The 15,743-nt window shown below is 47.9% G+C and overlaps 2 protein-coding genes across 3 annotated transcripts; one reads left to right on the forward strand and one right to left on the reverse strand.

Moving 5' to 3' along the window:
• The first annotated feature begins 981 nt into the window (after window positions 1-981).
• LOC112874582 (GDSL esterase/lipase 7) lies at window positions 982-3,628 on the forward strand. Its single transcript, XM_025937976.1, has 5 exons — window positions 982-1,273; window positions 1,374-1,531; window positions 1,738-1,977; window positions 2,894-3,149; window positions 3,239-3,628. Exons 1-5 carry the CDS (start codon window positions 982-984, stop codon window positions 3,466-3,468), a joined length of 1,176 nt encoding a protein of 391 aa, XP_025793761.1. The 3' UTR covers window positions 3,469-3,628.
• LOC112874587 (calcineurin B-like protein 7) lies at window positions 2,977-12,302 on the reverse strand. 2 transcript variants are annotated; one of them, XM_025937989.1, is made up of 10 exons: window positions 12,144-12,302; window positions 11,826-12,005; window positions 11,643-11,725; window positions 11,474-11,533; window positions 11,144-11,252; window positions 10,705-10,757; window positions 10,328-10,408; window positions 9,920-10,032; window positions 3,771-4,373; window positions 2,977-3,384 (listed from the first exon to the last, which is right to left on the reverse strand). In XM_025937989.1, the coding sequence occupies exons 2-9, from the start codon at window positions 11,902-11,904 to the stop codon at window positions 4,310-4,312; spliced, it is 642 nt and encodes a 213-aa protein (XP_025793774.1). In that variant the 5' UTR covers window positions 11,905-12,005; window positions 12,144-12,302; the 3' UTR covers window positions 2,977-3,384; window positions 3,771-4,309. The 2 variants fall into 2 exon arrangements, with proteins under 2 accessions (XP_025793774.1, XP_025793781.1); XM_025937996.1 differs by having other exon boundaries at window positions 2,977-3,462.
• Between the last annotated feature and the right edge of the window lie 3,441 nt (window positions 12,303-15,743).

The following is a 15,743-nucleotide window of genomic DNA, read 5'->3' on the forward strand; positions in this document are numbered from 1 at the left end:
CAGCCGGTAAAATACCGACACATGCACCACCAAGCTATGTCTCCATTCCATAACTTATAGCACGCTTTTTGGCTCACTCCTCCACAGTAGAAATATAACATATAAGTATCTTCCTCGTATGGCCAATAATAGTATACAAATATATTCCCTATATAATCATATTAGCTTAATAGATTTGTATCTAAATTATGATTATTAGAATGGAATTCAATTCCAAGGTTCCGGGGCCTAAGTATGTCTTTATTGCATGACTTACATTTTATATAGTTGGAAATTAAGTCCACGGGCTTGATACCCTTGCAATTCAATTTTAATCAACCTAAATGAATATGAGAAGAAGCAAAGCATTGAAACCTTACTTTAAACTTTCTTCATCCTTCTCAGTGCAATTCATCACGCCATTTGCCCATTGCTCTCCAAGGCAACTATAATAGGGATTTAGCTAAACTGCGTAAAGGCTGAATGCACTGACCTTATATTGATGATCTTGCACATTCACTCAAATAAACCCTTGTGCTAGTATAACGTGGGCCATCAATACTCATCTAATATTGAACCTTGTCTAAGGTGTGTTGAATAAATTGTTGGCTCTGTCTACACTGTAAGTTATACTAGGTGTTGCGATATGTGGGCATGAACTAGACATGCCCTAAATATAATCCTTTGATCTTGGCCATTTCTGCGCTTCTCCTCTAACACCATGTAATTCTAACCCCTAACTAGATCATCTTCTTTAATTAAAACAAATAAAAGAAATAAAATAAAACGAAGCCCTAACTAGATCCGACCAACAACTCGGATCAGACCCAACCAACCGGCCCGGCAAGCTAACCGGCCCAGCCTGACCAGCGTCGAGTCCACCACCGTCTTGTCCGAGTCCACTACGCCGACGGACCGAGCCCACCACTTCTCCCACGTCCGTCCCGCCGCCCGAGCGCGCCAACTCGCCATCGCCACCGCCACCGCCACCGCGCGCCTGGAATGGCGCCGCTTGTCGCACTCCTCTTTCTTTTCCTCTCCGTCCCCCGCCGCTGCTCCGCCACCACTGCCACCACCGCCGCCGCGGCCTCGCCTCCCCCGCCACCCCCGCCCCCGCCGCCCGCGCCGCTGGTCCCGGCGCTCTTCGTCATCGGCGACTCCACGGCGGACGTCGGAACCAACAACTACCTCGGCACGCTCGCCCGCGCCGACCGCGAGCCCTACGGCCGGGACTTCGACACGCACCGCCCCACGGGGCGCTTCTCCAACGGCCGCATCCCCGTCGACTACCTCGGTAATGACCAATGAGGGCCGCAGGCTCCGCGGCGTCCTCCCTTTTAGTTTCAGAAACATTGACGCGATTGATCAATGGCCGAGTGCGTCTCTCTGTGCAGCGGAGCGGCTGGGCCTCCCCTTCGTGCCTCCCTACCTTGAACAGAACATGCGCACGGGCGCCGGCGGTGTTGGCCTCTCCAACGTTGATGGGATGATCCAGGGCGTCAACTACGCGTCCGCGGCAGCCGGCATCATCTCCAGCAGTGGCTCTGAGCTGGTATATGTGTCCTCCTATCCCATCACCCCTACAAACCTGAAGCTAAGCTAAATTTGGCGGGCTGCATTTTCATGATTTTATTGACAAATCTATTTGGGCGCAGACCACTGGCATTCTGTTGTTACTTAATTTGTGATTTGTTCATTTCACTCGTGTGGTACTTCATTTTATCATTGATGCTGATTGTAATCTTTGTTGTGCTGCAGGGAATGCATGTGTCGCTGACCCAGCAGGTGCAGCAGGTGGAGGACACATACGAGCAGCTGTCCCTGGCTCTCGGGGAGGCAGCGGCAGCCAACCTGTTCAGGAGGTCAGTGTTCTTCGTGTCCATCGGGAGCAACGACTTCATCCACTACTATCTGCGCAATGTGTCGGGTGTCCAGATGCGTTACCTCCCTTGGGAGTTCAACCAGCTCCTTGTCAGTACAATGAGACAGGAAATCAAGGTGCACTTCTTGTTTTCCGGTTACTTCATTCAGTGCAGCATTGCTTGCATTGCCTTGTTTGGAGTGTGCTAGGCTGATAGCTATGTTTTTGTGCAAATCAGTGTGTTGGAGGTGTCACGCTTAATCCGTTGCTAGCCATGTGAGCATTACTAGTTGTGATACTATTGTTCAACTTGGTGTCTTTATACTCAGGGATCTTGATGCCTGAACTATTTTCACTTGCAATCAGCATAAATGATCCCATGCTTTGAGGGGCTGTGCCTACATTCGCCTTTTTGTATCTGTTGCAGTTCTGAAGTTTAAACTAACCCCAGGAAAGGGACTAAGTTCAGTTGATTCAAATAATTATTCTGAGTTTACCAGGGACTAATCAGCAATAATTGATATTGATTTATGTCTTGGACTAAACATATATTTGATTCATTGATACGCTCACTTATATTTCTATAGTTATTTGTACTTTGTACTGCATAGTGCCCTCCATATTTTAGCCCATGTTAACTCCATTTTTACTTCAGTCTCGACTTGTGGATCAGCTTCCATACTTATCCTTCTGTATTCATGACCTGACTATGATACAGCAGGTTAAGTTCAAATTCATAAATACCTTGATTCTTTATGCCTAATTTATCAACTGGATGATTTCTAACAAGAACATACAGTGCTTGTTAATTGAAGGTGCACATGGCTTGAAGTTATTGTATTGTCTGACACCCAAGAGTTGAAACATGTACACTGATACAAGAGGCAGAAGATTGTTTGGTTTTCTTCTTATATTTATAACACCATGAGTATTTTTTTTGAAGGTCGTAAATCCTTCAGTATTAACTGGAATTCTCTTTTTTTTCTGTTTTTCATCTGCAAATCTTGTTGTATAATGGACTTGCTTTTTTCTGACAGTGACGGTTTTATGCAGAATTTGTACAACATCAATGTTCGCAAGGTCATACTGATGGGCCTACCTCCTGTTGGTTGTGCACCTCATTTCCTCGAGGAGTATGGCAGTCAAAGTGGGGAATGCATTGATTATATCAACAATGTCGTGATCGAGTTCAATTATGCCCTGAGACACATGTCCAATGAGTTCATCAACCAGCACCCAGATTCTATGATCAGCTATTGCGATACTTTCGAGGGTTCTGTGGACATATTAAATAACCGTGAGCGTTATGGTGAGCACATGAATAATTATTAAGTTTGTATTATTACTTGCTGTCCTTAGGGAAGCATTCACAACTGGTTGAGGTACTGCAATGTGCAGGTTTTGTCACCACCACTGATGCTTGCTGTGGGCTGGGCAAGTATGGAGGCTTGATCATGTGTGTTCTTCCACAGATGGCGTGTGGCGACGCATCAAGCCATGTCTGGTGGGATGAATTCCACCCAACAGATGCTGTCAACCGCATCCTGGCAGATAATGTGTGGTCAGGCCAGCACACCAAGATGTGCTATCCTTTGGACTTGCAACAGATGGTAAAGTTGAAGCTGTAGAACCAATCTGAAGTTACTAGCCTAACATTCGTTTCAAAGAAATGTTTATAATTGTGAATCTGAAAGAGGGGACACGCTGAAATGTTTAGAATTGTGAATTACAGATATCTATAAAGATAAACTTGCCAGTTTTAGATAGCTCAGATTACATGAAAGTATGATGTTTTTTTTCTTTCATATGCACAATGTAGAGGAAAGAGGATCTATATGGTCAAACCACAAGTCCAGAACATATGCTGATACATATATGTACTAAGGAGTGATGAATAATTTCGGTGGCATAAAGTTAGTTGAGGTTTTACCTGAAATCTTGTCTCTGAGTATATTATGTCAAAACTGCTGTCCACAGTAGTTCCTACTATTCTGCAAAAAATGCGCTTCCAAAATATACAACCATTTACAGTCAACACAAGTTTACCATGGAAGTCCAGTCCTAACAGGTGGGTATAAGCTGGTGCTACAGCATCAGTTAATAATCAACCAATTCACATACCAGTTTACAGCCCCAGCGACCAAAAGCAAAAGAGGGGAAGGCCTGACATCATTCTGTCCCTTGCAACCATGCCCACAAGTGAACCACCTGCTCACAAGTTACAACAACCTTATGGTTTGTTCCAGCATTAATTTACGTGATGTCCTTCGATGCGGGGCTCTTTGTTTCCATACATGGGTACTCCTAATCACACCCTTCAAATCACAGATCTGTGCCTGCACCTTCAGGGGTTGTTGCAGCTGTATGTCTGAAACTTGAGTCACATGAACTAGCAGTGTCCTTCCTCACAGCTTGGCAATGCCCACACTGAGAAATATATGGAAGAGCATGGCAGCGCTTGCCAGGGTGCTACAACTCTTCATCACTAGCTCCAGAGTTCAGAACAAAGCTGGGAAACGCCATGGTTATGTCCCTATATAGGAGACGCACAATGCATCGCAACCGTCAGAGTTTGATACTAGGTAGATTAAGTCATATTAAAGGTAGTGTTAGAAATATTTCCTTACTAAGGATTGTTTCTTTCCGTTGATACAGATAGCCTACAGTTGAGCCTTAGCTGGGTTTCCCCTAATCACGTGAGGATAAGATCGGGACTCTCCCTGATTCTGTTGCTATAAGTCAGGGAGGTTTGTTGCCTGATCTCAGTCCTATATATTTTGTACCCTTGCCTACGCAGGCATCTATTGCAGTCTATCCAACGTGATTACTTTGCTATCATGGTATCAAGAGACCGTCACGATCCGTGACCTCTCGCTTCCGCTACCCTAGCTGTGCGCGCTGCCGCCGGCCTCGTGCTCATGGCGCCGGAGTCCCCTTCCCTCGTCGATCCTGCCGCTGCCGAGGCGCAGCGCGCGCAGGACGCCGCCGACGCCAAGCAGCGCGCGGCAGACCAGGAGAAGGAGCGCCTGGCCCTTGCCGCGGCCGCCGCCGCTGCCGCCAAGGAGGCCGCCGCTGCCAAGGAACGCGTCCGCGCCGCTCTCGAGGCTCTTGAACTCGAGCGCCGCGCCGCTGCTGACCTTGAGCGCAAGGCGGCCGACGCCCACAAGCTGGCCAACCCGCCCACCCACCATGACGGCGGCGCCGACGACGACTTCCACGACGCCGCCGCGTATGAAGCCGCCATCATCGCCAATCTTCATGCACAAGCCGCCGGAGTCCAGAACATCCGGACGTTGGTGCCCCTCGTCCTCGACCCCGGTTCGACGCACTATGATCGCTGGCGCGATCTCGTCCTCCTCGTCCTCGAGCGCTATGCCCTCTCCTCCCACGTCCTCAGCGATGCTGCGCACCCCACCGTCCCGGCATGGCGTCGCATGGACGCCGTCGTCCTCTCGTGGCTCTTCGGCGCCGTCACCACCGAGCTCATGGAGACCGTGCGTACCCGCGGCAGCACGGCGCGCACGGCCTGGCTTGGCATCGAGGCGCAATTTCTCGGCAACCGCGAATTCCGCGCCCTCCAACTCGATGCCAAGTTCCGCATCTTCACCCAAGGCGACCTCTCCATCGGCGACTACTGCTCCAAGATGAAGTCCATGGCAGATCAGCTCGGGGACCTCGGTGAAGTGGTCCATGACCGCACTCTCGTTCTCAATGTCCTTCGGGGCTTGAACGAGCGGTACGCGCACATGCGCGTCCACTTCCGCCGCACCAACCCGTTCCCCTGCTTCCACGACGTCCGCAACGACCTTCTCCTCGAGGAGCTCTCCGTCGATGCGCCGGCCTCTGCTCCACCCACCGCCCTCCTCGTCTCGACCACCAAGGGTGCGTCCGTGGGCGATTCCTCGCGCGGCCCCGCGGCCCCCTCCAGCGGTGGCTCCGGCGGCTCGGCCAACACAGGAACAGGCGGCGGCGGCAACAGGCGACGGCGGCGCAAGGGGCAAGGGCAGGCGCAGGCGTAGGCGCCTTGGCCATCGATCTACAATCCCTGGACGGGTCAGATCACGATGTGGCCTGGCACATCCGCGGGCCAACAGCAGCAACGTGGACCGGCGGCCCACCAACAGCAGCGTGGCAATGGGCCGCAGCAGGCCACCTTCCATCCGGCCTTGCTCGCCGCCCTTCAGCCGCAGCAAGCCCTCTTCCAGCAGCAGGCCCAGCAGCAACAGTTGGCCCAACAGCATGAGCTGGCCCTGCAGCAGCAGCTCGCCCTGCAGCAGCTCGCCCTGCAGCAGCATCACGCGGCACCCGGCCAGCAGCAGCATCAGACGCCCTGGACACCATGGTCCGGCTCCTGGGATCAGTAGTCATTAGCTAACAGCTTTAGCACAATGACGCTGAACCCCCTGCCTCCACCGACTGGGTTGTCGACACTGGTGCCTCTACCCACATGACTCCGGATCCCGGTAACATATCCATGTTCCGTTCACCATGTTCATCGTATCCTTCATCCATTGTCGTTGGCAACGGGTCTACTCTTCCCGTTACAGCATGTGGTCACTCCGTTTTACCTGGCCCCTTCTATCTTAATAATGTTCTTGTTGCACCTTCCATTATTAAGAATTTACTTTCAGTACGCCAGTTCACAACAGATAACCACTGCTCCATTGAGTTTGACCCCTCTGGCCTTTCTTTGAAGGATCTTCGTTCCAGGAACGTGATCGCCAGGTTCAATAGTCCGGGACCCCTCTACACGCTGCAGCTTCCAGCGCCCATGTCCTCCCATTGTGCTCTTGCCGCCGCTCCGGCCACTGTCTGGCATCGTCGCCTTGGTCACCCCGGACTCGAGCCTTTGTCCAAGCTCGCCAGCACCTCCGCCATATCATGTACTACAGGCTTGGATGCTTCGCTTTGTCATGCTTGCCAACTGGGTCGCCACATACGTTTACCTTTTCCTACTTCATCTTCTCGAGCTCTCAAGGTTTTTGACTTAATACATTGTGATTTATGGACCTCTCCTGTCATGAGTGTGTCTGGTTATAAGTATTATTTGGTCATTCTTGATGATTGCTCTCATTACCTGTGGACGTTTCCACTTCGCCTCAAGTCTGAAACGTTCACCACTTTGTCCAACTTTTTCTCTTATGCGACTACTCAGTTTGGCTGCGCTATCAAGCACGTGCAGAGCGACAATGGGCGCGAGTTCGACAACTCCTCAGCACGATCCTTCTTCCTCCAGCATGGCGCCCTCCTGCGGATGTCTTGCCCGTACACGTCATCCCAGAATGGCAAGGCGGAACGTGTGATCCGCTCAGTGAACAATATGATTCGCTCTATGTTGTTCCAAGCCTCGCTTCCTGCCGCCTACTGGGTCGAAGGTCTACACACTGCAACCTATCTGTTGAATCGTCTCCCCACTAAAACCCTTGCCCTTGGGACACCTTTCTCTTCGCTCTATGGGAGACCACCTTCATATGACCACCTTAGAGTGTTTGGTTGCGCCTGCTACCCCAATCTCTCCGCTACTGCTCCACACAAGCTCTCCCCACGCTCCACTCTCTGCGTCTTTCTTGGCTATTCTTCTGACCACAAAGGATATCGGTGTCTGGATCTTTCCACCAATCGGATCCTTATCTCTCGACATGTTGTCTTCGATGAGGCTTCGTTTCCCCTCTCCGGCACCCCTCATCCTACTAATGAGCTTGATTTTTTGCAGTCTGACCACGAGGTCTCGGTGTTCCCCATCGGTCCTCGCCCCTCTGGTGTCCCTGATGCGCCCCCTGCAGGACTCCACGACGATGGCGCCGGGTCATGCCACCTGTGTCGACGCCGCACGTCCCCGTGCTCCTGCCTCCCGCGCCACGCGCGGCCCCGACGTCACCAGCACCCGCGCCACGCACGGCCCCGACGTCACCGGCACCCGCGCCACCCGCGACCCCGACACCCGCGCCACGCGCGGCCCCGACGTCGCCAACACCCGCGCCACGTGCGGCCACGACGACTTTGACGCCCGCCCCAGCTCCGGCATCTGTGCACGCCCCACGTCCGCTCGTGCCGCCAGCGGCCAAGGTGTACACACGCCGTCCACGCCCGGCTGCTACTGCGTCTCCTACCCTTCCCAAAGGTGCTGTGCCGATCCAGCCAGTGGTGAATCAGCACGAGATGGTCACCCGAGGGAAGCATGGTTTTCGCCAGCCTACTGCATTTCACGCGTCCACGCCACTCTCACCGATCCCGAAGACCTATCGCACTGCTCTCGCTGATCCCAATTGGTGTCGTGCTATGGAGGAGGAGTTCAGCGCTCTTGTGTCCAACAACACATGGACTCTCGTTCCTCGCCCTCCTGGTGTGAATATTGTGACCGGCAAGTGGATCTTTCGTCACAAGTTCCATGCTGATGGCTCTCTGGATCGTTACAAGGCTCGATGGGTTCTTCGGGGTTTCGCACAGCGTCCTGGTGTTGATTATGATGAGACCTTCAGTCCTGTTGTCAAGCCTGCCACAGTTCGCACTGTTTTATCTCTGGCTCTTTCTCAGGACTGGCCTATTCATCAGCTTGACGTGAAGAATGCCTTTCTCCATGGAACACTATCTGAGACAGTCTACTGCAGTCAGCCCGCCGGTTTCATCGACACTGCCCTTCCTTCACATATCTGTAAGCTCAACAAGTCGCTGTATGGCTTGAAGCAGGCCCCTCGTGCTTGGTACAGCCGCTTCGCCACCTACTTGCTTACGCTTGGATTTACTGAGGCTAAGTCTGACACTTCGTTGTTCATCTACCGGCGTGGGACAGACACAGTTTACCTGCTTCTGTATGTTGATGATATCGTCTTGACTGCTTCCAGTCCAGCACTGCTTCGCAGCACTATCTCAGCTCTGCAACGGGAGTTCTCTATGAAAGATCTCGGCGCCCTGCATCACTTCTTGGGCATTGCTGTTCATCGGCGTCCCGACGGTCTTTTCCTCTCCCAGCAGCAGTATATCTTGGATGTTTTGGAGCGTGCTGGTATGACAGACTGCAAGCCATGCAGCACACCTGTGGACACTCATGCCAAATTGTCTGCCACTGCAGGAGACCTCGTTAGTGATGCGACTCACTACCGCAGCCTCACCGGTGCTCTGCAGTATCTCACCTTCACTCGCCCGGACATATCATATGCCGTCCAGCAGGTCTGTCTACACATGCATGCCCCTCGGGATCCTCATCTCTCGGCTGTCAAGCGAATATTGCGGTATCTTCGGGGCACGATGCACTATGGCCTTCTTTTACGTCCGTCTTCCCCCTCTGAGCTTGTGGTCTACACGGACGCTGATTGGGCTGGATGTCCGGACACTCGCAAGTCAACTTCTGGATATGCTGTTTTCTTGGGTGGCAACTTGATCTCCTGGTCGTCCAAACGCCAGACGACCGTCTCCCGCTCCAGTGCAGAGGCTGAGTATAGGGCTGTCGCCAATGGAGTTGCTGAGACCACCTGGCTTCGACAGCTTCTTCAGGAGCTCCACAATCCGCTTTCCAAGTCGACTCTGGTTTATTGCGACAATGTCAGTGCAGTTTACCTCTCTACCAACCCTGTTCAGCATCAGCGCACGAAACATGTGGAGATTGACCTTCACTTCGTACGGGAACGGGTTGCTGTTGGTGACATTCGGGTTCTTCATGTGCCGACATCGTCTCAGTTTGCTGATATCTTCACCAAGGGTCTCCCCACCTCGGTTTTCACTGAGTTTCGATCCAGTCTGAACATCTGCAGCTCCGATGTTCCGACTGCGGGGGGGTGTTAGAAATATTTCCTTACTAAGGATTGTTTCTTTCCGTTGATACAGATAGCCTACAGTTGAGCCTTAGCTGGGTTTCCCCTAATCACGTGAGGATAAGATCGGGACTCTCCCTGATTCTGTTGCTATAAGTCAGGGAGGTTTGTTGCCTGATCTCAGTCCTATATATTTTGTACCCTTGCCTACGCAGGCATCTATTGCAGTCTATCCAACGTGATTACTTTGCTATCAGGTAGTGTCAGCATGAAGTTTCTCAGACAAATACCAAACATCCGTACAAGATGAGAATGTACTAGGTAGACTTACTTTAGGTATGGAAGCGTCATGTTCTTCAGCAAAGCCGGGTTTTTACTTGCAAATGCCTTCCACTCTTCAGAGTCTATCTTCCCGTCCTCGTTCATGTCTGCTTGCTTGAAAGTCTGCCAAAACTTGAGTTAGCATGCCATATTTCCATGTATTGGCTGGCGGCTTTGTGATGTGGATGCTTCTTGAACCACAAGAGTTGAATTCAAAATGAATACTATGGCTAGTTTTGGAAGGAATTGGACTAAAAGCTACTAGGCGCTTCACTGTGCCAGTGAAAAAGTCAGCTGGTGTGAAGCGAACTTGTTGAGAGCAAACAGATGTGTCACGGTACACTGTAAGCTCAGTGGTGGACATACGTGGACCAAGTGGGATGAGCTGAAAGTAACGGTTTATCTCGATGCACTGTACCTGATCCACAATTTGTTCGACAGCATCGTCAGAAAGAATCAGTTCTGATTCATTCAGAATGGCAAGCACCATTTCCTTCAACTGCATGGATGGTCAAAAATAAAGTTTCAGTTAACCTAGGATTTTCAGTTTCAGGGTTATAAAGCAGTAAGGGAGTTTACATGCCACTTTTAGTAGGTTACCATTGTTCAAGTGTAGATTTCTTGCGTGAAGATAAAAAATGTACTGCAGTACTGAATATTGAATTCCAGGTTTGTATGGAAACTACAGTAGTGTGGTAATTTGCACTTTTTACAAGTAGTGTCATCCTTGGAAAGAACTATGGAAAAGCATACTGATTACTGAATGATTAAAAGCAAATAATTAAAGATACACACCTCTTCACGTTCAATGAATCCGGTACCCCTCAGATCATATAGCCGAAATGCAACTGCGAGGAGGAATTCCATGAGATGTCTGACATAGAGAAACATATGAGCAGAAGATGATACTTTGGCTACAGATAAGTGCAGGAGGTTGGCAACTACTTAAATTCAAGATTACTGCTCATTTTAAATGGTATTAACTTTAATATTTGCATCTATCTTCTAAAACTGCCCAATTGTCAGTAGCTGTGCTTTGTTGTACATTTTTTGCTGAGATAAAAAGAGAGAGAGAGAGAGAGAGAGAGAGAGAGAGAGAGAGATAATCTGCAGTATTACTAATTGAACTTTTCACGATTTGCATCCTGAAACACTACAACAAAATAATGCTAATTATGTAGCTCGGTCAAAATAATCAGAATATGACAGCTGGAATAGGATTTGGGATGCTTACAAGCAATCTTTTCTGCCATCGGTGTATCTGGGTGGAAAATGTTGAGGGACCGAACAAACTCCCCGAATTCAATCACCCCATTGCGCTTGAGATCAAACAGATCAAATATCTGTGTATATGATAGAACAGTAGAACAAAGAATCAAAATATGAACAGAATCTGCAGTTTAGCTGGCACCAGGTATTTCTAGAAAAGCTTCCATATGGAGCTAACCAACTTATGATAAAGTGAACAGGTCAATGTCCATGGGCAACATCTGGAACTTTACTACTTCCAGAACTAAACCGAGCAAGAGAGAACCGCATGGGGCAGCATAAGTTAGGAACTAACCCGATCGGCGAAAAGGTTCTTCTTGTTACTGTTCCTGAAGAGAGCAAGCTGGAACTCCTCCTGTTGAAAAAAAGAAGAGTGCAATTATATTTCTGAAGCTTCAGAATCACTCAGCCGATTTCTCATCTTCAGAAAATTGAAGTTTGGTCACATTGCAAGCCGACTGTACCTTGTGAATTAGGCCGTCTTGGAATATGGAATGGCTTATCTTCTTGTACAGCTGGTAGAGGGCCTCCACTTCATTCACAGAAACTGCAAGAAGCACATATATATGAGCAGATGAACATCAAGAAAACGCAAGGATGGTTTCCTTCTTTCTTGAGCTGGACATAAAAGGGGAGCAGATTCTTACAAGTAGTCTCCTTAGCCAAGATGTTGGGATCCTCATATTCTTTAGCCCGTTTGAACTGCTTGGAGGACACACACCCCATGCAGACGAGCTCCGAATCGAAGACCAGAAAACCACAACCTCGGTTTCTTCAAGGTGAGGTGAACACCCGGCGTGTGTCGCAGGAAGAAGCGCCCAAAGCACCTATTCCAAAAGAAGAAAGGCATTGGCATCGCCACCGCGAAAAGGACAAGCCACATGAGGAAGTTCGATCGCGAGGAAAAAAACAAAAGGCAACAAACACAGGAGGCAGTTGGGGCTGGGCGTGAAATCGAAACGCACCTACGGATTGAATCACCACGGACGACGGATCGGTGCCCTTGTGATGCCGGTCCGCGAGAAGAAGAGGGGGAGAGAGAGTGTGTGTGATGTGAAGTGCGCCGGTACCCTCCAAGCTCCAACTTTGTGGCAGCAGCCGGAGCAACGGGCATGGGGGGAAGAACCAAGATGACGACGCGGCGGCGAGCCCGTATAGTACTTGTAGGGAACGAACGAACCATTGCTTGCTTGCCAGTGCCGAGTGCCGACAGCCTGTGCAAGAGTTGACCAAGCAGCTAGCTAGCATCGCCGGTTCCTGGCGACGAGAACCATCCGCGGCACAACTCCTTTTTCAAATGCTGCGTCGTCACCTACCAGTATTCAAACAAAAATTCAAGCACGGTTGCGTGCGCGCGAGCACGGGCCTAGTAGTTTACAGTTGTGCCTGCTGCTAGCAGCTCGTGGACAGGACGGGCAATTAGGACATGAATTCAAGTTTAAGGGCGCACGCTTACGTCTGACGGAGATCTCGCCTGTGGGGATTTTGTCAGCATCGGGTGGGTGCCTATCGGGCGCTTGGATTTTTCATTCTGACGGGCGCAGCCGTTGGTGGTGACGCGCGACGGTCGGCTCCGGCGATGGATCGGAAGCAACATGTATCTATCCGACAGGCTCTTGAGCGGTAATATTCTCTTCATAGTTTAATTTAACTTTTAATATATTTTTAGCTTAAAATTATATAAAATTAGAGTCTCACTCTTTTAAAATTTAATTCTTAAATTATCTAGACTAAAATTTAAAACTTTTTACCAACCACGTCGACATGCCACCACTGGAATGGAGCAACAGCAAGCGAGCTGACACGAAGGGGAACAGGGATGAAGGTCAGGGTCAGGTGAGGGTCACGGCCCTCTCCCCTCTGGCGTGTATCGATCGGGTGCTGGAAATCTTCGATGCGGACCGACGAAACTGACGGTGACAGCGGCGCGCGGCGGTGATCGTTGGCTGCAAGTTGGTCGCTGCCTGGCTGCATAGTGTTCTACTACCAGTAGTAGTAGGGTACTGCTCCTACTAGGCCGTAACAAGAAAATGGGCACTACTAGGCCATAGAACCTTTTGTTTGCCAGATATAATTGGGGGAAAGATATACACTATGAGAAAATTAGTATATTGCAAACAAGTTTCTCGGCCTCTATAGCATGATTGTGACTGGACAGACTTTTATAACTAGGAGTTTCCCATGATTTTCCTCAGTTTCTCAAGTAGGGTTTCTCCAATTTATTAAGAGCATCTCCAACATATACCCATTCTCTAATCTTGTCCTCTTTTGGCATACTAACTCAAGTTTTGGCTGAAGCACTACTTTTACACCAACTCCTCTAATATGGACTCTTGAGTTACGACATTCTACAGGAACTCTCGCGGTTGTTGCGACTCTTGTCCTAGGCGTGTGCACACGTAGATTGATTTGTCTCATTGTTTAAAAAACATGTGGATTTATCTGAAAATATGGACTCATGAGCAGCCACATATAGATTTGTCTTGAGAATCATTTCTCCCCGGCACTCGAGTAAAGTTTTACAAACTTCAAAGCAAAAGCAAGCAGCGGCGGGGATCCAGTGTCGCGTGGGCTGGCCGGCCGATCACCATCCCCATTAGTTGGTTATTAGCAAACTGTTAGAGATGCTCTAAAATGTTTTATACCAAATTTTTTATGTTAGAGAAAAACAAGTACAAGTGAAATACATTTTTTATGTATGAAAAATTGAAGACATGTAGAAGTTTTATCCATCAATTTAATCCACTTGGTATCAACATTTGGGACAGAGACCATGCTTTAGATTTTCTACATAAACTTTGCTATTGTTGCATGTATCAAAACTGTTCCTTTTTTTTATCACACTGATTTGTGCACAGTGTGCTAATGTTATTTAGTGTTTTCCAGGATTTTTTTATGAATACTCAACAATTTATCACGTACCCTTTCAGAATATTTTCTTATCACGTGATTGACAATTTCCTTGATTATACTCCTATAATTTATTGGCTATATAATTACAGTTTTCCACAATTATTTCACAGAAAGCCTTAGGAAATACTCACTCCGTCTATAAATAGAAACTTTTTGGGATTTTATGGACAAATTAAGACCATAATTTAAAACATTAATATGAACCTGATTTAAAAGAAATAAATCCCCATTGAGGGCATGACAAAACGTGGACGTATTGATGGCATGCACAATGTGGAAGTAAAATGCTAAAAATGCTTCTATTTGTAGAAAAATTTTAAATGGCAAGAAATCTAGTAACATTTATATATGGAGAAAGAGGGTATTTTAAGTCTTGAAGTGGTGTGGATACTCAAATAATTTCCTATTCTAAAATGACAGGACATAAGGGCCCAATAAATAAATTATATATTTTGTCGACAAAGGGTTGCCATAATCAACGTATATATGGTCTAGAAAATGAATAGTAAGAAAACTGTAATTGAAACTCCATCCTTGCTTTCTTTCTAAAACACAAAAGGAAAAATACTTTTTTATTCTCATCATCCACACTGAAAATGATTTCTATTTATAATATTATTGGAATGTTGACCATCTTTTCTTAGTGGGAGCAACATGGACGCTCAGACTAGACTCTAGAGTGGAAGCCAATGAGATCGCTCAAACAAATTATAGCACTTCTATTGTTAAGGTATTGGAGACCGTGGTATTAGAGTAATACAATATTGCTAAAGTCTTTGCTGAGGGTAATTATAACTTTTTCTACAAAAATGCTTCTATTGTAGAAAAATTTTAAATGGCAAGAATACTAGTAGTATTTATGCGTGAGGAGGGTATTTTAAGTCTTGAAGTGGTGTGGATACTCAAGTAATTTCCTATTCTAAATGACAGGACGTAAGCGCCGAATAAATAAAGTGACAAAGGGTTGCCATAAATCAACATGTACATGGTTCAGAAAATGAATTGTGGAAATACAATTTAGAAGAAGAAATCTCAAAAATTGAAATTCCGTCCTTTGCTTTCATTCTGTAACACAAAAGGGAAGTATACTTTTTTTATCTTCACAATCCACACTGAAAGTGATTTCTACTTATAATATTGTTGGAATGGAATGTTGATCATCTTTTATTACCAGCATAAACTTCTATAGGACCTCGTTAATATATACAAGTCGGCTTGTAGTGGGAGCAACGTGGACTCTTAGAGCAAAGTGGAAGCCAATGAGATGGCTTAAATACTTAGATGACATAATATTGTTGGAATGTTGATCATCTTTTCTTACCAGCATAAACTTCTATAGGACCTCGTTAATACATACAAGTCGGCTTGTAGTGGGGGCAACGTGGACGCTTAGAGCAAAGTGGAAGCCAATGAGATGGCTTAAATACTTAGATGGTAGCAGTTTTATTGCCAAGGTATTGGAGACCGTGGAATTAAGATAATACAGTATTGCTCCAAACCTTGCTGTGGGTAATTATGAATCACCCATGAGTTTTCACTTTTCACCAAGGGATAATAATCACACCGAGGAGTGCCAGACGACATTCTACAGGAACTCTCGCGGTTTTCGCTAATCCTGTCCTACACGTGTGCTCACGTGTATGGATTTGCCT

Source organism: Panicum hallii, chromosome 1, assembly GCF_002211085.1.
Source record: "Panicum hallii strain FIL2 chromosome 1, PHallii_v3.1, whole genome shotgun sequence".
NCBI classification, from domain to species: Eukaryota; Viridiplantae; Streptophyta; class Magnoliopsida; order Poales; family Poaceae; genus Panicum; species Panicum hallii.

What these genes read in the sequence shown, in the direction of transcription:
- LOC112874582 (XM_025937976.1), top strand. Translation starts at nt 982, where the DNA reads ATGGCGCCGCTTGTCGCACTCCTCTTTCTTTTCCTCTCCGTCCCCCGC. An exon ending in CCAGCAGTGGCTCTGAGCTG is followed by an intron (nt 1,532 to 1,737) that starts GTATATGTGTCC and finishes GTTGTGCTGCAG; the next exon opens with GGAATGCATGTGTCGCTGAC. An exon ending in AAATAACCGTGAGCGTTATG is followed by an intron (nt 3,150 to 3,238) that starts GTGAGCACATGA and finishes TGCAATGTGCAG; the next exon opens with GTTTTGTCACCACCACTGAT.
- LOC112874587 (XM_025937989.1), bottom strand. Translation starts at nt 11,904, where the DNA reads ATGGGGTGTGTGTCCTCCAAGCAGTTCAAACGGGCTAAAGAATATGAG. An exon ending in GATGGCAGAAAAGATTGCTT is followed by an intron (nt 10,758 to 11,143) that starts GTAAGCATCCCA and finishes TCCTCCTCGCAG; the next exon opens with TTGCATTTCGGCTATATGAT. An exon ending in ATGACGCTTCCATACCTAAA is followed by an intron (nt 4,374 to 9,919) that starts GTAAGTCTACCT and finishes TCTCCTATATAG; the next exon opens with GGACATAACCATGGCGTTTC.